The 21,898-nt window shown below is 45.6% G+C and overlaps 1 protein-coding gene across 1 annotated transcript in view; it reads right to left on the reverse strand.

Annotated features, from left to right (window-relative positions):
• ITFG1 (integrin alpha FG-GAP repeat containing 1) overlaps positions 1–21,898 on the reverse strand; it is a 1,870,060-nt gene that overhangs the window by 172,865 nt on the left and 1,675,297 nt on the right. Inside the window, exon 13 of the mRNA XM_085639265.1 lies at positions 4,747–4,790. Coding sequence (XP_085495391.1) covers positions 4,747–4,790 — 44 coding nt within the window. The remainder of the gene's footprint in view (positions 1–4,746; positions 4,791–21,898) is intronic.

Raw genomic sequence — 21,898 nt, forward strand, 5'->3', positions numbered from 1 at the left:
ATAAAATTAGGGTTTGGGCATAACTTCCGGACGTGGCTCGATATCTTATAAACAAATCCCAGGGCGAGAGTGCGAGTGAATGGCAACAAACCGGCTGAGTTTCCCATCCAGCGAGGGACCAGATAGGGCTGCCAGCTGTCCCCCTTACTCTTTACGCTTGTCCTAGAACCTCTAGCGTGACTGATTAGAACACACCCAGATTTAACAGGGTTCCAAGACCCCAAGGGACGGCTGCTAGATGAACGAATCTCGCTCTATGCAGACGACATCGTACTATATATAACTAACCCGGACAAGACGCTCCCTATCGTTTTTCAGGTAGTCGAAAATTACAGTAAACAGGCGGAGTACAAGATTAATTGGGGAAAGTCGACCATATACCCAATAGGGGGCCACATTGACATACGGTCTGTACCAGTGCATCTCCCCGTTGCCGAAGAAGGCTTTCAATATCTAGGACTCTATATTTCAGAACATGTGACAGCCTGTCTCACTCACAACATCCAGCGCGTCTTAGCGGATTTCCGAGACGACGTGACTAGATGGAGGCATCTCCCCCTGACAGTACTTGGGACGGCTGCCATGTTCAAAATGATCACACTACCCAAGCTATTCTACATTTTCCAAAATACATACTGCAAAATCAACGAACAGGGACATGCACCCAGGATCACCCCACATATGCCCTAGAGAGACTCCATTTTCCCAAATGTTCATACCTTCACTACATATATGGGGGCCACGGGGTGAGAAACCTGTTGCCAGCAACGCAGAGGGCGATTGAGGCATGGAGGGAAGCCGAACATGTAATGAAATGGGAGCAGAGGCTAACTAAGTCCACACCCCTATGGGAGGGTAAATGGCTACCTGAACTTGCAAAACTACAGGGCTTTAAAGGATGGGATGCCATTGGGATCACCACTCTGGGGGAAATAACATGACAGAGCGACTTGATGACATTTGCGAATCTACAAAGGGAATACAGCTTGACAAATACGCAGCATTATACGTATATTCAACTCCGACACGCTTGGCAGGCGCAAAGACATGACATTACTGATCTCCCGGAATATGCCCCACTGGAAGGTCGGTTGCTGCAGGAAGAGATACCAGAGAAAGCAGTTTCCTGGACGTATAAAACTCTAATAAACAATATGCTCGACAACTTATGAACTCTTCGGGGCAAGTGGGAGGACCTCGTAGGCACGTTGGAAGACATTGATTGGGAGACGGCCCTAATGCAACCCAGGGAGGTGGCGATTAAGCTCCGGTTACGACTGGTTCAGTTTAAAAATTTACACAGGGTGTACTACGACAGGGCACGATTGCATGCGATGGGCAGGGCAGAGACGCCAGAGTGTCTGCACTGCAGAATAGAGCGCGGTTCTTTTGTCCATACTCTATGGGACTGCCAGCAAATTTGTGGCTAATGGACAGGGATAGTGCGAGAACTAAATAATATACTCCAGGCACACATCCCAATGGAGCGTGAAAAAAAAAGAACTGATACTGGTGAGTAGGAGTGGCACCTATGTTTGGCTGTGTGCCATCACTTCCAGAGGCGGGATATGGCTGCTGTAGAGTACAGTGGTACCATCCACCAGCTCGCAGGAGCAATTACTGGAATAACTTTCCAGATCCTGTCTGGTGTCTGGAGGAAGTCAAAAGTTGAGGAATCTGCATAGAAGTATCCCTCAGAAAGTGGTATTCGAATGGATGAAGATTTCTTAACCAGGCCTCAGCATGCATCCCAAAATCTTTTTTGCTGACATAAACAATCACAGGGGCCAGGAAGCACTAGACGGGGTTGAGGAAGGATCCACACAGAAAGGGAGTGACCTCATCCTGTACTATGCATAGCACCCTAAAGACATCAGTTTCTTTCGTTTCATGCAGTCATCAATACGGATCTAGAACAGTGGGAAATCAGTCTCACACTGAAGTTTTAGATCTGCAAACAGAGCATTTTTAAGATAGTCCAATGCCTACAAATCGCTTATCATATCCTTTTAACAAATAATTATCTACCATGTATGAAGAAAGAATTGGCAAGAAAAATAATGAAGACACCATCTTCTCTCCTTGGTATGGAAAAGATCATTTTAAAAGGCAGAACAGTGAATGCCAAAACAGTAATACTCTGCAAATTGAAAGCAATGGTACTGATTTGAAAGTTACTTTAACATATTAAGGCTATAACAAAAATACCAATCGTGTATCACAGTTATGCAAAGGCAGCATTTTAATATAAAATGTACTAGGAAAACCAATCGCATAAAAGGAAAAACCATCAGCAGTAGGTTGTGTCGCCGATGCTTCTATTCACAACTCTTCAAAGCTGTGAGCCAAGAGTAAGGCTCACAAGCTTTGGGCCTAATGGGGGAAGTCTCCAGTGAGATAAAAATCTTCTGAGGTGTGCAGCACAGCTGCGTTTTGGCACCCTCACTTTTTATACTCCATATTAACAAGCTCAGCTCTTATCTGACTGCCGTTACCTCTGATGTTTTCAAGGTGAATGGTGCTTCACTCTCTACCTTGCTATATGCTGACGACGCAGTGCGGATGGCTCGCATTCCAAAAAGTCTGAGTTCGCTGGTGTCCTCCTTTACCCAATTCATGGCCGATCTCAATCCTTAAACAAGATTTTCAAAGTCATATATTATGGCTTGTGGTCTTAAGCGTATTCAGGTTTCTACCCTTGAACTTGGTGCCAACTGCTTAGAAAGCACCAGAACCTTCTCTTATCCTGCGGTCATCTTTGATTCGACTGGATCTTGGGCACCTAACATCACACACCGCAGGCTGAAGTTACAGAGAGCAGCTGGCTCCCTTTTTAGTCTACCTGAGTCCCATGGGGAGAGGGCACTCTCATTGCTGATTTATGCAACCCAGTACGTTCCTGTTGCAACGTATGGGGCTGATATATGGGGTTTTGCTAACTGCAAAGCCATTCAGGTGGAGAAGAATCGTTTTTGCAGAAAGGTCCTCTCAGCCCCTTTATCCTCCTCCCATTTTATTTGCCACATAGAGCTGTGCATGACCTATATGGTCGACTGTATCAGAGCTCGCCCCTTACTCTTGTGGCTATCTATTTGGAGAACTGAGGAGGTGGCCCTTAATAGAGACATTATTAAAGATTGTTTAGCATGCGATAAGGGCCTTAGCTACCAGGGCTAGCATATGTGAAGAAACCATTCCAGGAGATTGGGCTGTCTCACATCTTTATGGAGCCTTGCTCTGGAGGATGTTTAAATAAAAAGTATATGAAAATGCTCGATCATCACAAAGACTTTCAGAGGAAATGCTAAAGCCCTCTATCGCACTCTATGTGCACCTGAGCCTTGATAGCAGCCGACACAATATTTGCTTAGTGCACGTGGGCGTTGGGGAAAAATGTCTATTATTTCCTTTTAGGTGGACGCCATTAAGCACACACTCTGTTTTCCACTGGGTAATGAAAAAAATATATATTTCTGTGAATTTTATAAAAAATATACAAAACTATTTTTCATTTCATTTATGAGGGCTCAGAACTTTAGGCAGTGTAGTTCAGCCTTTCACTTCCTACAGCAACTGACAGACATTGATTCCTGTCTCTATGTTCGCTCTTTTCTGAGATCCGTGTTGCGGTCACGAAGCACGATGCACTTTGAGTAATTTATTAATTTTTTTACAGTTTGATGTTTTTATTTGCACTTGAACTATTGCATCTCACTGCATTTTTATCGTATATAATTTTATATTTTATAGTATTTTAAATTGTACTTAAACATGCATTTTCTTATATCTCGTTTTTAACCTGGATTGTGTACTTTCATGGACGCATCTTGCATCCGTATAAAGTATTTCCTGACTTCTGAGTACGGCTCAAATGTGATAAGAGTCCAGAAGCCACAATAAACGGTTACCTTTACATAGTAAACATCCTTTATAACGACTGCGTTACAATGCATGCCGTTACCCCACCATTTTTTACTCCGCAAAGTCTTTTACAATGCAGGGCTTTACACCGCAAACCATTACAACGCATTCCCCATTACAACGCCCCAGTAGATTTAGAATAGTAAACTGTGTTGTAATGGACAATGCGTTGTAATGGATTACGTTGTAAAGCCCTGCGCTCTAAAAGATTTTGCAGAGTAAAAATGCGGGGAATGACAAGCGTTGTAAAAGTGTGCGGGGTAAAGTGTCATATTCCCTTTACATACCTAATGGGCACATCTTTCAGTAGGCATTCTAGTTTATCTATTTTAGCTTGTACACAAAACTCAATAATTATTCTAAAAGACCCATATAGCAGACACAGTATTTTGTACATCCGGAGTAAAGATTCACAGCATCTATTAAAAGTACTCCACTTGTGGAATTTTTTTTTTTAATGCTAGTAGAAGTGTGACAGAGCACAGAGAAGTGTAATTCTCACAGCCAAAGGCATTCTTCTTATTCAGCATTGTTCTCCCACGTCTTACTCACGAGACCACAGGAAGCTATAGTCCATATGTTCACAGAGAACAAGTACATCAATTAGAAAGCCGTTTCCACCAAGACCGAATTAAGCATGGCCCAAACCAAAAGGATAAGGTATGAGGCATTAGACGAAACCTGCCATCTCGATCTATGTATAGTCATGAAGGATCTGTGGCCAAGCAGACATGAAAACATCACCTCTTAGTTCTGAGTGCAGGTAATATCTTCAGAAGTCAAGTGTGCATATAACTATACAAAAGAGTAGGCTGGTCTACTTACTTTTGCATGATCGGGGCAGTCATTTGAACAAAGTCCACTGAGAACTGTGGTGAAAAAAAGAGAAAAATAGCAATTATTACTTATCATACATCATTAGCAAATATACTATGCTATATGAAACACTACTTCCACCACCACAGTTTATGTAAATGTTACTGGCCAGCACAGAGAAACAACAACATACAGGTGCGGCAAAGTATTACTGTAGACAGTCTTGTTCGCATCAGGGAAAAGCCCTGCATACAGGTTTATGCATCAAACCAGATTCAAGATGCGGATTTCTACATGAAGGGAGACAAGTTTAAAGAGGCAGCCAGAAGGAGGAAACTCCACTTTAGCCATTAAAGTACTTTGTTCTATGCCTTACAGCCTGGACATTCTGGATTAGATTCTACAAGAGCTAGGAAGCCGGTTCAGTGAGTTCAACTCTGTCGTCTGACGTATGGGATTATCTCCAGGCCACCAGCTTGAATCTGGCAAACCAGACTGGTCCTCCTATTCTTACCAGTAAATTGACACAATTCAATTTGGTGATAGTATTCGAGAAACTTCAAAACGGCAGAAGTGCAGTATAAAAAAAAGTTATTATTTATTATAAAACTGGACATACATTTGTTTACAAATCTTATTTTGGGTGAACCTTCTACAATGATAAAGATTTACTCGTTCCCCACCTTTCATAACGCCAATGGCCTACTAGCAGTTTGATATCGGCAAAAGGCTTAACATTTTAGATACAAGGTATCCTTCTCGCATGGGGTCAGATATTCAGAGAGAGAAGAACCAAAGTCTCCGTAAAGTAGTGTTGGCTCATCTTTTGGTAGTCCAGCCTAACTCAATGTGAAAATCCAAAGGGGATACTGTTCAGACACAGCAAAGCTTTGGTTTTGCTTTGTTCGCCCTAAGTTGGCAGGGTATGCTCAGACGTGAGTCCCTTGCTCACTTTGCCACTGAATTCAAGCTAGCCTGGCTGATGACGGCTGATTAGCCAGAAACCGGTCCCAGGATGCTTGTTTCCGGTCCAGGGAAGACATGGCTTGGCAGTTCGGGCTGGACTGTTCCCATGAGGCACGGGATTAGACTGATTTGCATATGGCCATGTCTGAACTGGGGTGACGGAGTGAGCTAAAGAATGATGATGGATTAAACCCAGATCAGTTGACTGGGGGTGAGTGCTTGCATTGTTCAACACTCCGTCCATCATCCCCTTTGGTTTTGCTTTAAAACAGAGAACCTACAGGCTACATAGTCCAGACAGACCTGACGGAAGCCTCATTAATACTCGGAGTTATCCTTGCTAATATTACAATGAATGCTTTAAGACAGATGCTGTGGATTACTGTGGTGCATGGTGCACCCACCTCTCCACAAACATTCAACTGAGCAGTAGCAAACCGGAGAGGAAGATAAATCAATGACTTGGAGATTACTTGATGTATTTAGTTGCTTAAAAACATACAACTGAGCCTGGGTCTGTGTCCCAAATGTCTTCAGCTCGAGCACAGGCAGGAAAGAGTGCAATGCACCCTAGCATCACTCGCACAAGCTAACCATTTCTAATAGTGCATACATTTAAATTATCTGAACAACTTAAAAACAGATGATCAATGTCTTAATTAAAAACTCAAAGGCTTCATCCACGACAATCTGATTTGGAATGCATCATCTCCGAGTAGGCAAATTAAACAATCGATCCATCTGAATGTAATTAATTCATCCGGATTAGCATCTTCATCAGTAAACGTCAGGTTCCCTAGCGTTGTTCAGAGGTGTGGAAGCTGCCAAACTTCGCTTAGCGGTGTCTCTGCAGCAGGCTCTGCCAGGGAAAGCTTTGCGCTGGCACCAAGCCTGCCACAGGGCTACCAGCTTGAGAGCGTAGGATTTTCCAGAACTCTTATTGTCCTGAATCTGTACACCTTGACAGGCACGGTAAATATGCGCAGGAAAATAAAACATTTGACCTACAGTCAGGAAGAACACTCACTATGCATCAAGGCCACCTATTTCTTTTTGTTTTGCATAAAGGAACAAGCACTTTAGGGGCCTATACTTGCAAAACAAAATAAAATCATATCAGCTGCAATAACAGGTCAACCGTCCAGCATTAAAGTTTTGCCAAAAGCGCGTCCGCCAAACCAGAGGGAGCACTTCTGTCAAAAGGACTGTGGACAACATGGCCGCGATCTCCAAGTATGATTGGCAGCCTTCTGCTGGCAGGGCAGAATCAGTAGCCTGCACCTTTCCTGCAGGCTGGCACGCCACCATACTCTTAAAGGATTCGCAGAGTGTTTAAGTCACTTTGTTTTCTGGACATAAAGTTAGAACAGAATTATCAATGTAAGGTTAGTTGTAATGCTTTAAAGCATCTGCCACATGCGTATGCACTAAAATATACTCATGTTTATTACCTTTGAAAGGTCGATGCTAGGGTCTCTAGTAACGCAAGTGAAGTGCCTTTTTTTAGGTCTTGCCTATGCAGCGCATGCGCGGTCTCTTCAAGACATGCTGGATCTAGGATATGGGCTTCAAAAAACGCCCATCTCTGTCATTGGTTCCTCTTGCTGTCCTTTCTAAATGCTGGCTTTCCATTGGTGAATATACTTAATAGTCCCTGCTTTTAGAATTTTGCCTCCTCCCATGAGGGATGCCCCTGTTACATGTGTTCTTACTCTTCAGGTTATTTATACTTTGAGAGCACTCTTTTTTAGGTTGGCCTGCCTCTGCTCTTTAAGTGTTGTTAATTTATGTAATTGAGCTTCGGTCAGCTTCATTTGCTTGGCATCCATTAATCTCCCAGTGCCTTCCTCTCACACCCTCCCACAACACTGCTTGCAGGCCCCACCACCCCTCTGAGGTCACTGCTAGTTTTTTTTATCTGTTTACTTATGCAATGAAACTTTGGTCTGCTGCATTTGCTTGCCATCCCTTAATCGCCCTGTGCCTCCCCCTCACCGCTCCCACAACACTACACACAGGGCTCCACCACCCCTTTGATTTTTCGTTTGGTTAATTTACACATGATTTGCAGTGCAGTGCCCTCCTTTAATCTCCCTTTGCAGTGTCCCCCACTCCCCTCGCACAACACTGCTTGCCCACCCCCACGGTCATTGCATTGATTTCTTATTGTTATTTTAAATTAGTGTCTTTCATTATTTTAGCGCACCAGACTCGAACACAGATCCCTAGTTCCCTAGTTAGCAGATCTGGCCGCTGGGCCATATCCTTTCCCTTTCCAGGTTGCAGGGTGCAGTACCTAATGTGGTAAAAGAGGTGCCAAGGATCACCTAGTGACAGCATGTGGTACTGCACCGTTTCACTGCTTTGTGCAACGTAGAACAGTAAATGTTGCTGTACCCACAACAATGTACTGCATAGCTAAATACTTATAAGGTTCCAAAGGCGAGACCAATTGCATTGCAATGCTTGTCCTCTACTCTCCCTGGGGTTATATTGGATACTTCCAGCCGTAATCTCCTGCCTGATACTGAAAGAAGACATGTAGGCAGTCACCCGGTATTGTCTAGCTGCAGAACTGTCAGTTTTGAAAGGCACTTTTTGAGTGCACAAACTCCCACAGAAACGAGCCACACAGACATAGGGCACTGATGAGACCTGGTATACATAGGGTGCTATATTTTCTGTACCGCCAGGTGAATATATATGCACTGGTGTTTCAAGAAGAGTGGAAATTAGCCATAGAAGTGATAACAAAAATTACATAGACTCTGCCCTCCTGCAAAAACTTTGCACTGCAGTGATACCACAATTTGTTGTCAGTTAAGTATTGGAAAAAAACCTAAAAGCAGACAGCAGTGCTTCCGACAACTAACCTTTACAAAACACCCAATACAACAAGACCCCTAAATTGCAAGCACTACAATACATTAACCCATTTCCAACATAATTAAGAGTAGGAAGGTGGTTTCCAGTGGTTAGAGAGGTTTTTAGGTTTCAGTGACAGGTAGTGCTAAGGGATAGTAAGGGTTTTTTAGGGTTCAGGGATGAATAAGTGCTAAGGGGTATTAATGGCTTAGGGATGGGTATGGGTTCAACTACAATATAAAAACTACTTCTTATTTATATTATATAGTAATAAAATGGGGGTATGGAGAGTTTACACCCCCATAAAAAAATAAAAAAGGTTGTATACCCCATCATTAAAAAAAATACACATATATATATATATACACACACCCACACACACATATATATATATACACACACATATATATTTATATATATACACACACAGATATATATATTTACAAACACAAACACAATACCGTGTTTTCTTCTGCCTCTTCCAAGGGTGGTCTGTAACGGGATGCCAGTAATATAATCGGACACAAGTTCTTCGTAGCGTGACAAGAACAATCACAGACGCTTATTGAAATCTGCAGCACTGAGTATTTAATTTAAACAATGGCACCCCACCCAACGCGTTTCAGCTGAACCCTTTCTCTGAGCTCAAAGAGGTGCATTCTTTAACCCCATACAAATAGCGATAAATATAAATGAAGGACACAAAAAGATTGTGATGCTGGCGAGTGTTGAATAGTCGCAGCCATTTTGAAGTGGGTTACAATTAATCAAATTGCATATATGTGCAACGTGACATGTAGTAAGTCCATTGAACTTTGATAAACATAACACAATCAATGACAAAAGTATTGACAAAAACATTATGACAATTGTAGAATAGCCTGAACCATCTCAATAAAATTCATTACCTGACGGCTGCATTCATTGTGATGGCTTCATTCGAAAATACCACATGGTATATCCCACTGATGAATCAGATATGATTGTTATGTTGATTACATTTCAATGGACTTACTACATGTCACATTGTACATATACGCAATTGATTTATTGTAATCCACTTCAAAATGGGGGCTGCTGTTCAACACTCGCTAGCATCACAATCTTTTTGTGTCCTTTATTTATGTTTATATGCCAAGTGGCATGTGTTACAAGCAGGCTGTAGGAGGTCATGAGGCCCAACAGCCTGCAGAGTCAATCTCACCGAAATCCAAGATAGAGGCTGAAACATCGATTGGATAGCCTGAATATCCTGAACACGCCGCTCGGGAGGAAAGGCCCAAAATTGTCCAGAACAGCTCAGACAACAGGGAGCATCTGAGAGACAGTCAGGTAGGATCTTGGCACTTGACAGTGAGCCCCAGCCAGTGGGGGAGATCCGCCGTAGGCTGGAGGTGAAAGACTACACTGCCTGTGGCGACCCGCCTTCAACAGCCAGTAGTCAAGAAAGGGGAAGACTGGAGCCCTGACCTCTGCAGATCATCTGCAACCACCACCATCACCTTGGTTAATAGTCAAGGTCCACTGGTAAGGCCGAAGGGGAGCATGGCAAACTGAAAATGTTCTTGGCCCACTGTGTGAACTACAGGTAACATCTGTGGACAGGCAGGACGGGGATGTGTAAATATGCATCCTGCAAGTTCAACACTATCATCCAGTCTACAGGTTCCTGGGTAGACAGGACTTGAGAGAGCATGAGCATTTTGAATATCTCCTTTTTCAGGAAGAGATTGAGAAGGTGCAGGTCTAGGATAGGACAAAGGCCTCCGTCCTTTTTGGGCACTCTGAAACTAGCAGGAATAGCAACCATGGTCTACTCCTGATGCCAGCACCCTCTTGATGGCTCACTTAGCCAAAAGAGCAGACACTGTGATGGGGCAAGGAGAGATCAACTGGTCGTGCGTGGGTGGCATGAGTGAAGGGGTGGTCACAAAGGGGATGGAGTAGCCCTTTTGGACAATCTGTAAAACCCAATGGTCTGATGTTACCGACCTCTTTGTGGTGCAGGTGAGCAGGTGATGGCGTACCCTGCTCTCTGCTTGATGCTCATGATGGTAAGAGGGCAAACTAAATGGGTTTGGAGGGTGTGGCTTGCTGGGGGGGGGGGTTGGAGGTTGACTGGTCTGTTATTTGGTAACCTATCTCACATTGTCTATGGGACCAGAGTCCTTGGCCACAAAAAGGCCCGGAGGCCTGTTGGCCATGGTGGCTGGGAGGGTATGGATTTCTTTTTGCTCAACACAATTACATACAAATAGCAAGTTTGTGATACAGATCGTAAAGCATCAGCAGTTGAATTGTGTTCAATCTCCTCATAGTAAAGAAAAAGAAAAAGGAATAATAAAAAACAATTCACCCTTTCCCTACTGAGTCCGTACAGGGTTGTGTATATATTGTGTCAGTGTATGGTTTGTCTGGGTGCCGTGCGGTAGGTATTAGGAAGCAGGTAGGGTGTTAGACACCCATCTGGGTGTTGGAAAAGCCATTTCCCCTCTGCTTCTGTGGTGTAACAGTGTTATCCCTTTTACAAGAGGGCCTCAGTTTGAACCGGCAATTGGGGATCCCACAGGAGAAGGTAGAGTGTCAGGTTCTGAAAGATGTGAAGGTATCGACAAGATTATCCCAGGCTCTACCCATATCGAGGGTGCCCACCCGGCGCCTGGCTTCTTGTAAAAGCAATCTCCCCTCACACCCTGCCCATTTCTCTACCTAACTCCTCCGTGTTGCAATTCTGGGCTCTCCAGTGCATTCCATTTTATCATGATTTCTTGCTAGGCTAGGATGAACGCAAAATCCTGAAATATACTTGTGGCCTTGGTTTTGGCTGTGTGTGGAAACCATCCCACCTGGCAATGGCCTGGGTAGTCAGGAACCTCTCTATCCATGGTATCCACAACTGTGGGCATAATTTCCCCAATAAGCCCGAAGCGAGGGACATGGCCAGAACATAAGTAAAATTTGGGCTCCCAATTCTCCACATTGGCGGCAGGCCGCATCAGCCAAGTGAAAGTATCTCATGACGCGCTCAGGGGTTAAGTACAATCAGTGAAGGACATAATAATTGATGAGCTTAAAACATGCATTCCAGGACACCTTCAATGTTCTCTCCAGTATGGTGTCCCATGCCTTAATTGGGGTTCCTAGGTCCAACTTCCACCGCAAGCAGTCCAGCGGTTGCTGGAGATCCTCCCGCATTGCCTTATACAAACAGAAGACTGCTTTTATGGTGCAAGCAGAGAGGGCCATGTAGCGGCAGGTTCGTAGTGCCCTCAGCTCCGTGGCGCCAGTGCCCAAGTGTTTCCGCCCCTGTGTAAAATTGAAATAGCCTTGCGGTAGATCAATTTCTGCTCAAAACTCCTCAACTGGAAACATCGCTGAGTCCTGAAATAGGTCTTCCACCTTTATTGCCCCTACTTTCACCCAGGAGTCTAGTCCTCCCCAGTATCCGTAACGGGGTAGTTCTCTTAGCATGACAAGAGGTATGTCCAGAGAGTATGGAACCCACCTATGCGTTTTTTTGTAAGCAACGGTTCCAACATGTAGTAATAACCTGCAGCTCCCGCGTGGCATCAGGAGAGGCACGATTCAGCCTAAGTTACACTCAGGTGAAGTTAGTGAGGGTCGGAGCAAACGACATTTGGGGCTTGGTTGGATCCCGCCTACATGCCATCCACTGTAACAACCATTGCAGTTGAGCTGCTATGTAATACGCTTCGAAGTCAGGGATCTCTAGACCACCAGTTGCTGTTGAGCACTGCATTGTAGCCACTGCTACGTGTCTGTGGCCTGTTCCCCATATGACGGTAGTTGTTAAGGTTTCAAGTTCCTTGAATAGTTCTCGCAGGATCCAAAGCAGGAGTGTGCCAAAGAGGTACAAGAGGTGAGGCAGTGTCACCATCTTTAGGAGGGCTATATGGCCCGCCACTGAGAGCAGCAAGGTACTCCAAAATTCTATGTGTGATCGGAGTGATCAGACGGCTCCTCACATTACCCTCTAGGAGATCCTGGCGGCTGTAGTAGATCTTGATCCCCAGGTAGGTCAAACAATGGGGCTCCCATTGCAGGTGCTCCACTCCCTTCGGTGAAGCCTCCCATGGCGCGGCCGGGAAGAGCCTAGACTTTGCAGTGGTGCAGCATGATTCAGGCTCCATTCAGGTCTTCTTCAGCATCACAGAGAAAGATTTACAGGTCATCCGCATTTAGCACTATGTGGTGACAGTGGCCCTTGATGAAGAGTCCCCGATATGCTTGGCCTGCTCCTGCACAGCTGGCCAAGGGCCCGTCGGCCAGCACAAAGAGCAGGGGGGATGGGGGAAACCCTGTCTTGTACCGCGACTCACTGGGTGCCTCCCCGATATGACCTTTGCCGTGGGGACCCCGGCATATGGGTTAGTATAGAGTAGATTCACACAGGCCAGGAATCCCTCACCCAGCCCCATACTGGGAGCGTCTGGATGTGGTTGGAAACCCCTTCTGTAGCCACAAAAGGGGTGGAAGGCAGACTGGGGCTGGCAAGGGACCATGGAGTAGCCCAAGGACCTAGCCGTAGCTCTGCTGTCCTTAAAACGCTCCAGAGCAGAGTCCACCTTCTCTGCAAAAAGACGAGAACCACCAAAGAGCATGTCCACAAGCGAGAGTTGGACATCCCCTGAAAATCCAGTGGCTCTCAGCCAGGTGTGGCGCCGAATGGCTATCGACTATGAAATCTTTCTACCTAGCAAGTCTGTTGTGTTCAGTCCACATCGTATGGTGAACTTTGCTGCATCTAAAACCCATCAGCAATAGCCTAGGAGAGTATGGATCAGGCCTCCTCCGTGACCAGAGGCAGCACTTGTGCAACCAAATCCCAGGTCGTAGGGGAGTATCGGCCTAAGCGGCAATCGGTGTTGACCGGCCGCAGTGCAAAGCTGGCAGCAGAGCGCATCTTCTTCCCAAAAGTATCGAGCCTCTTGGATTCCCTATCTGGTTGAGTGGTAGGGAATGTGCCAGAGTTGACCCTAGAGGTGGAGGCTTAGACCACTAAGCTCTAAGGGGTGGGGTACTGAGTAAGTACACAGGAGTCAAAAGGAGTGAGGCGATGACAGCGTGCAATTGTCCTATGCACAGAAGCCCCTGTGCAGACCTTGACCAGGCTCAAGTAGGACCTTGGCAAGGTCTTCATTAAAGGGGAATAAGGCTTCAGATGGGGCGACTCCCAGCTGAAGCACCTCTGTCAACACATGTGTCTTGAGTACCACTAAGGGCTACTAACAATCCAAGACCTCAGCCACCCTACGCACTACCATAGTGCATGATGCACCCTCCTCTATAGCCACGGTAGGGGGAGAGACTAAGCCAGTTTCTGGTGAGATGTCTAACCCACTGGCATCCACCAGTTCCTCATACCAGTTGTCCTAAGTATTGTCTATGGGGTGCCGGTATCCATAAGGGTCCTCAGACCCCTACTATTCATCTCCCTCTCTGGGCTTGTCTAATAAAAAAAGCACTGGCTCCGACCCGAGGGAATGGTCACGGTTGGTGGCGGAACCCACATCCGATGACACCAGTCCGGTTCCGTGTGAGAGTCGGGAATGACAATGGAGTTGGTGCCCAATGGGGCGTCTGTACTTGAGCGGATAGTTCTCTTAAAGACTCTGTCTTGCAGTCTGCTCCACTCCGGATCCAACACCGGAGATGGGGGGTGCCTCACTGGCAGTGAGGGCGAACTCGCCAGCAAGGATCGAGTAGGGGCCTCTTGCAAAGGTTCTAATATGAAGTGCATGGCCTCAGAAAATACTTTCAGCTGGGCAGGGGTCACTCCGGCTTCTGGAAAGTCAGGAAAGCGCAGAGCCATCCAAGACTCAGGGTCACTGAAGCGCGTGACCTTGTGTGCCGATGCTCCCGTGCCCCATCCAAGGACTAAGATGGGAGCGGCGAAGTCGAAGATCTCTTTAACTTCTTGGATTACTTCTTGCTGTGTGACTTACCCGACGACTTCGCTTGAGACGACCGCCAGGAGCGGCTCGGCGAGAGATCCCGAGACCTTCTGCGAGACTGGGGTCTTATGCATCACCGGGTTGTCTAACATCAGATAGCAAGGAGCTTGATGGAACGTTCTCCCTCAGCGCCTTTGAGTGTATGGTGTAGCAGTCCTTGGAGTCATGGTCCCTCTCCAATCACCACAGATGAACCAAGTGTGGGTCTGTCAGAGACCACTTGGTTTGAAACCATCAGGTTTGTATGGGGACATCCTGTCTGTCACACTAGAAGAGAAAGTTCTCGAAAAAAAGTTTGACAAAAACTCGAGAGAAAAAACTAGCGACTGAGTGTAGATCATCACAGACCAGTTCTATCTGGCGCAGAAAGGAAAGAACTGACATCAGAGCACTGGGGTGGTTTCTATATAGGCATTTCTGACACAAATGACACCGACACGGAGCCGAACAATGCCACCTACAGGCACGCAAGGTACTGCTTAAAAACTTCCAGATTTAGTCTGTCACCTGGGGAATATTCTATTCTAAGGTAAGGAAGATGCAACTAGAAGTCTCTATCAGATAAACAATAAGCTGCTTACATGTTCAGCTGCAGCTCTCTAAACACGCTTCAACATCCGTTAACACTTAAGAAATTAAATGGACATTTCCAGCATGTGGATTGACCCAAATGCCAATGAATACACATTAGTCAACACATTACACTTTCAAATGAGTCATGAGGCAGCATGAGCAGTGACATTCTGATGCCTGGTATTCTCTAGTCTTTGGTGTCTCTTAGCCATGCAAAGGAACACTTCCAAAACACTGGAAGAATATGTGCATTCAGTAGATATATGCTGATCCCAGAATATCTTGAAAGATATCCAGCTCATTTTCCATTAACAGCATGGCTGATAAACTTTCTGTAAAATAGTCTTAACTTTCAAATATAAAATCTGACTGAAACAAAATGACTATCATACCCATCCACACCAGACATTGCCACTCATGTTTTAATATATAGATTCTACACAATCTCTGGAATTTCCCCTGCTTTTCCAGTGCTAGTACTTTACATCTGTCCCAGGCTTTAATTAAAAGCAGGTGACATTTTACTTTCAACTGCTTGGGATCCGAAAGTCTTAAGAATCTATGGAATTGTTGGTTTGATTTTCTTTAGCAAAATTATTTGAAAATGGACCTGTAAAATTCACTATTTGGCACCGTTTTGTGTACCACCTGGGCTGCATTCTCTCGCTAGTGATATTCAACATGCCTATGGAGCACCTGGGAATCTTTAAGGGCAATGAGGATGATGGAATCCACCAGTTGGCAGGTGACAGCAAACCATATCTGCATAATTAATCATGCTACATCATTGATGCCTTAACAAGAGACCAACCATGAAGGGGTTACTCATCAATAAGGCTTGGTCCTTCGGCTTCAAACTTCACACCAACTTTCGTTTCATGGTTCGCACAGAGTACAAGACAAAACTGCCCGGTATCAAATGGCGCAAGTAAAGTAGTGAGTAAAGCCCTTCATACCACATACAAACATCGGAAACATTTCCCTGTCCCTGGTCGTTTCTCATCTCAACATAGGCTACAGCACTGGGCAGCATAAAATGTCCTCCATAAAGCAGCACACACCACCAAAGGACTTTTCAAGTATAACAGGATCACACCAATCCTCAAATAACTCCACTCACTCCCTATTCCGGGCCACATCAGATTTCAGATTTACAATGTTGTACAAGGAAGTAAACTCTGGCAGCCTAGCGGGCAGCATTACCAGACAGGAACTCAAGATATGCAGAACTAAGAAGGCAAGATGTCAGGTGTTCACTTGCTATACTCCTTGAATCTAGGACACTATCTCAGAATAACTATGCCAGATTTTATACCTATTTCACTTTAGCAAGGAGTTGAAAAACCATCGATTCTAACCACATTACAGGGTAGTAAACTGGTTGCTGATCACACTTGAACTGCTCTTACTCTCATCGCACCATCTCAGAAAACCTGCACCTCTACCAGTCCATTTGCCTCCCAGTCCCCAGATCTACAACAATTTCCTGGAAATCAGAAAAGCCTAAAGGGTACTTCTGTTTAGTTGCTGATAAAGAGGTTGGAAACCAAGAGGCTAAAATGAAAATGTATAACTGCAACATCTCTGATCCCATGCTTTTCAAAAAGGTTCACATCTCCTCTGTGTGAGAAGTTGGCCTGATATATGCTGTCCACTAGTTATAGTGGGCACATTGCACTAGTCCAAACAACCCCTTATTGATGATAGGATAAGGACAACGTTCTTTGAAAGCTATCCTAGTGGTAGCTATGGAGAGCAGCCTTCAGGCTAAGTCTTGGAGGAATGTAAAGCAGCTTGTTTTACCAGTCTATAATCTCTTGAATGACCAAATGAAAGGAGAACCACACCAGGTATATATATAAAATATATGTATTTATTACTAAACACACCCTACTAGTCTCTTTATGAGGCTAGAAGTCAAAGCACATATGTTACAATTAAAATATCACAGTAAATTAGCACAATATACGATAGGCCCTAGGGGCGAACCAAACCATATACTAAGAAAGTGGTATAAGAACCACGACTTGCCTAGACACAAAGCCTAGAGCCTGTAGAATTGCTGGGACCCCAAGGAACCACCCAAGGTAATGACACAGGGGCCCCACGGGGGATGTGTACAGTGTGAGAACACAGACGCGAGCTCCGTTAGCTTCTATGGGGAAAGTCGCGGTTGGAATTTTAAAGGTTAAGGACACTTAGAGGTGGACTAGGAACAAACCCTTTTGGACTTAGATGGTTCTAGGGCCAACACCCATGGGAGCACCGGAGTACTCGTATTAACTGACTCAGGGATGCCGGGTGCATAGGTGTCAAATGGTGTCGGGTGTCTTTGTCGATTTCAATGGCAAGATGCAGGAAAGTGCTGCTGCCGGGAAGAGGAGAAGTGTCCGAAGAGATCCAAGCCTGGATCGAAGATGTGAAGAACCTGAAAGCAGAGGGGACAGAGTCTGGGTCACTAGCCAGTGACCAGGGGCACGATAGACGAATGCCCACCGATGTTGGGTGTTTCAGGTGCGAAGTGGGGAAGTGGGGAAGCTTGACTCTTCAGCCACGAGGACCAGGAGGCGTCGACGATGACCAGGAGCTGGATTCGAGATGTCCCGCGAAGGATGTCGAGTGCTGCAGCATGAGTGCCCGGATTGGACACAACAAGCCTTGGCAACAGCAACCCACGCAGAAAGAGGAAAGATGCTTCGGTGCGGACCAGCCAGGTCCTGGGGACTCCCCAAGCAATGGAGAGTCAGGGCACATCTGGAGCAACCAGGGAAGCACAATTAAAGTTAAAGTTGCCTTCATAGGGACCCACCAGTCGACGGACCAGGGATCGCAATGGGACCTCGAGAGGAATCACACAATACCAGCCCACGGGTCACTCAGAGAGTGTAGGTCAGTAATCTTCGGTGGAAACGCTGCTCGGGGCTTGGACTACAAGTAGTCCAAAGCACAGCCTCAAGGATCGCCAAGAAGCATATGCACTTGCAAATGTGCACGGTGTCCAGCGGTTCCGGTTCCACGGTCCCCACGAGGGCTACGGGTCTCAGCTTTGCTGGGAGCTCGGGTCAGCCTCTGGGGAGTCTGGTAACCCACCTCCTGTGTTGCAATTTCTTCGCAGTCTGGCGGGAGCTTCGGAGATGCAAACCGGTCAGATGCGTATTAGGTGTCTGCCAAGCAGGGAAGTAACTCCTTTACTCCAAGGGAGATTCTTCAGTCATCTGGTGCTCTGTAGGTCATCGAAGTTTCAGGATTCAGTTTCAGAGTTTCGTCCAGGGATATCTAAAGTTCTGTAGTCAGGGGTTCCTTCTTTATACCCAAGGAAGGGGTTGGACTAACTCAGGGGACCCACCTATGGGAGGGTTTGGAAAGAGGGGTGGCTACACCCATATCCTTTGCCCAGTTTCGCACCAGAGCAGTGGCTGGTAGCCCATGCAACCGGTTTGAGCTGGACTATGCACAGGGACACCAAATGTGCCCCCAGTGCAGACTTCAAAGCACTCTTGGAGTGCACCCACCCAGCCCCAATCCACTAAAGCCTGTCTGGGAGGTGGTAACACCTCCCTGTGATAGGAAACCTATTGTCCAGGCCGCCCCTGCTGGAGTTTCGGTCAGCAGCAGGAGGCCAGACTTGTGTCTGTCGCTGGCAGCATCCACTTTGTGATGCCAGGGCTCTGTTAGCTGGTACTGGGTATACCGTTGCTGTCATGTCTCTCCTCTAGAAGGGTGGGATCATACTCCCACACCAGTTACTGGTGTGGGGGTATGATTGTGGGGGTATGAGTCCAAGGTGTTTGACACCAAACACGACATGTTTCCGTGCAGCCATCCCAAAGTTAGCATTTACTGCGAGGTTATAATGCACTTAAGAGTATATGGTTTCGCTGCATCACAAACAACCCCGGAATAAAGGTTCCGAAGGCTGCAGAGGGGTTCTGCTCATGCATGGGCATCCTCTCACATAAAACCCAGCACCCTGCCTTCAGCATTAGTAAGGCCTGCCATAGGGGTGACTGATAGGTTTATATGTGCAGTGATATGGAGAGATATAGTGAACCTATATCTCAGTAAGGGGTGCATGCACCACCTTACCCAGGCTGCTGTAGCAGTCCTGTGGTGTCATTTTGGAAGGCTTCCCAGGGGGGCATAATACATGCAGCAGCCCCTGGTAGCCCTCTGGGGTATCTATGCCCTGGGTACATAGTATAACATATACGAGGGACTTATAAGGGTTCCCCTAGAATCCAATCTGGAGGGTACCTAAAGTACTGATCATCAATTAAAAGCGAAAAGCAGATAGGCTGGGGTCCTGAATAGCAGAATCCCAGCCACACTAAGTCAAAAACCAGCAAAACACCAGGAAAAAAGTGGGGGCAACCATGCAGTCAGATTCCACCTTCCATCATTGTGTTCTCCTGAAACACTGTCTGGCATTCAATTTTCTGTCTGCCAATGCAACAGTACCACTATCTGAAACCATACAGTGGCCAAGTCCCTAACGGACCCTATGTTGTTAACTTCTGCCCAGTTTCAAACATTCTGTATCTGACAAAGCTCCTTTAGATAGTGGCCCTTCAATAACGTCAGCCTTATATTAACAACAAGTTATTTTAGATGCCGTGCAAATCAGATGTTTAAGAGACAGAAGAATGGAATCAGTGTAGTTGTAAGTAGCAGGATGGCATGAAATGGAACCTGGATGTAATGACATGGACTCTTCTAAAGCTGTGGGCAGCTCTCAACATCCTCATTCATTCAAATGGTGCTGGCCTTTGGGAGCCATTAAGCGTGAGAGGGCCTTCACCTGATGCCAACTGTTTTATAAACCACCATGTTCCTCCAAGTCAAAGCTTTCGGCTTGTACTTTTTACTTTATCACCATTGGTCCTGAATGATAATTACGAGATTTCAGAGCTTTGTCTTTCACTCTGAACAAAACTGTGCATACCGCCTAAACAGCATGGGAGAACCGATAGCCAGTGGGGGTAGAGTTCCCAGGTGTGGATGGGCAGCAGGCACTGAAAGACAGCCCAAGGGGGTCCGGCACCATAAAAACAGCAGAGTCACAAACAGCTCAGAGGAACAATAAAAATAAAACATTTGGATAGGATAAGTGGATGCATATGTAGTGGTGAAAAGGAGGGTCTTCGAGGTAAGGGCCCACCAACGGACAGGACTGAGCCTTAATCAGTTGGTCAGCTGAAAGCTTATAGGCTACAAGGTGTGAGGTGGCCACTCTAGGGACTCCATAGATGATAGATAGCATTCAGCCCCCCCAGTTGTAGAACAGTAATACAGCTTGAAACGGACTAGGAGGAAGGCCGATTTCCTGGGCCTGACCTCCAGGTCGCACGGATCAAGTATTTTCCAAATAAATTGTGACTGGCCAGTGACTCGGCAGAATATGACAGCAAAAGAGGGGTCTTTGGAACTGGAGCATGGTAGCTAGCACCCACCAAACAGAATCCTGCTGCAGCCTTGTTCTCAACAGCTTAAAACTGATTGGTGGGAACAGTGTACCGGCTCTACTAGATTTCAGAGAGGGGGAGCGAAAATGTTCTGCGGAGAAGCAAACACTATGGGGGAACAAAGTGGCAAAATGAGCTACCCCCAAGTAATCTAGATAAATATGCTTTTCTCTGCAATGCCAGTACAAAGGAACCTCCCGATGCTATATCCAGGTCCCAAGGTCCCATATGACATGGAGAGGTGACGCGGGTTTCACACTCAGCAACTTCCTTGATGTAGTGTAAAATTACAGGCTGTCCTAGAACAGAAAATTGATACAGAGGGGATCGACCTTAAACTGCAGCGGGCTTGACTTTAACAAGATAACAGACAGGATATCAGCAGAAGAAAAGTGTTGCATATGACAACAAAGCGGATCTCGCTTGGGTTCTGTGACCACACTTAAGGCTATCTCTTCACAACTAGCAAAGTCCAGGTTGCAAAAGGACTCTCAGAGCGTAATAATGTAAATATGGTTGATGTACTTAAATGGGCTGAATGGCAAACTGCAGATTTCTTTGGGAAATGTGAAAAAATGTAAAGAAAATGTTGACAGTTCTATGGTATGGTCTACAATGATGGACCCAGACCACAAGTCATGAATGTGGATCTATCTGTACTGAAAGGTATCATCTGCTGGTGAGTGACACTACCCAAGTTATTGGCATAAAATGTTTGGATGAGCTGGTTACATACCAGCTGGAGTGAACTATTCTGGAATTTGCAGTTGAACTGGTGTGTGCGCCTTGTCACATTTTTTTCTACTGTTTTCTTTTATTGAAAAACAGATACAATATTTTTTTAATCGGTTAAGTCTATAATCGCTTATTTTAATTTGTCTGTTAGGGCCAAGACACTACTTCAAGTGAAGATGGTTCTTTTAGAACGTACAAATAATATAACAGTTCACTGCTGAAACGTACTTGTAAGAAATACCAGAACAGTGGCAAAAGTAGATTGAAGATAAATAAGTCAAGATGTCATCTCCTTTTCTTTTTAAACACTTCATTTATACGGTTTTAAACTGACACCGCTTACAATCAACATTCACATATATTCTGTGTCATGTTGGGAAGAGGGTGTAGAATGTACACTACATTGTTTCCTGGTAGTACCATAATGTCCAATGGTTTAAATGAAAGACAAATCATCCATACTCCCATCAGAAGCCATTTATTCAGTCGTCTTAACAACAGATCGTGGTCACCACCCTTCCTCAAACACAACTGTACAAATTAAGTAGGGGCTGCTACCTCCATCTGCACAGAAGACAAGAACAG

This window comes from Triturus cristatus, chromosome 12 (genome assembly GCF_964204655.1).
Source record: "Triturus cristatus chromosome 12, aTriCri1.1, whole genome shotgun sequence".
In the NCBI taxonomy this organism is placed as follows: domain Eukaryota; kingdom Metazoa; phylum Chordata; class Amphibia; order Caudata; family Salamandridae; genus Triturus; species Triturus cristatus.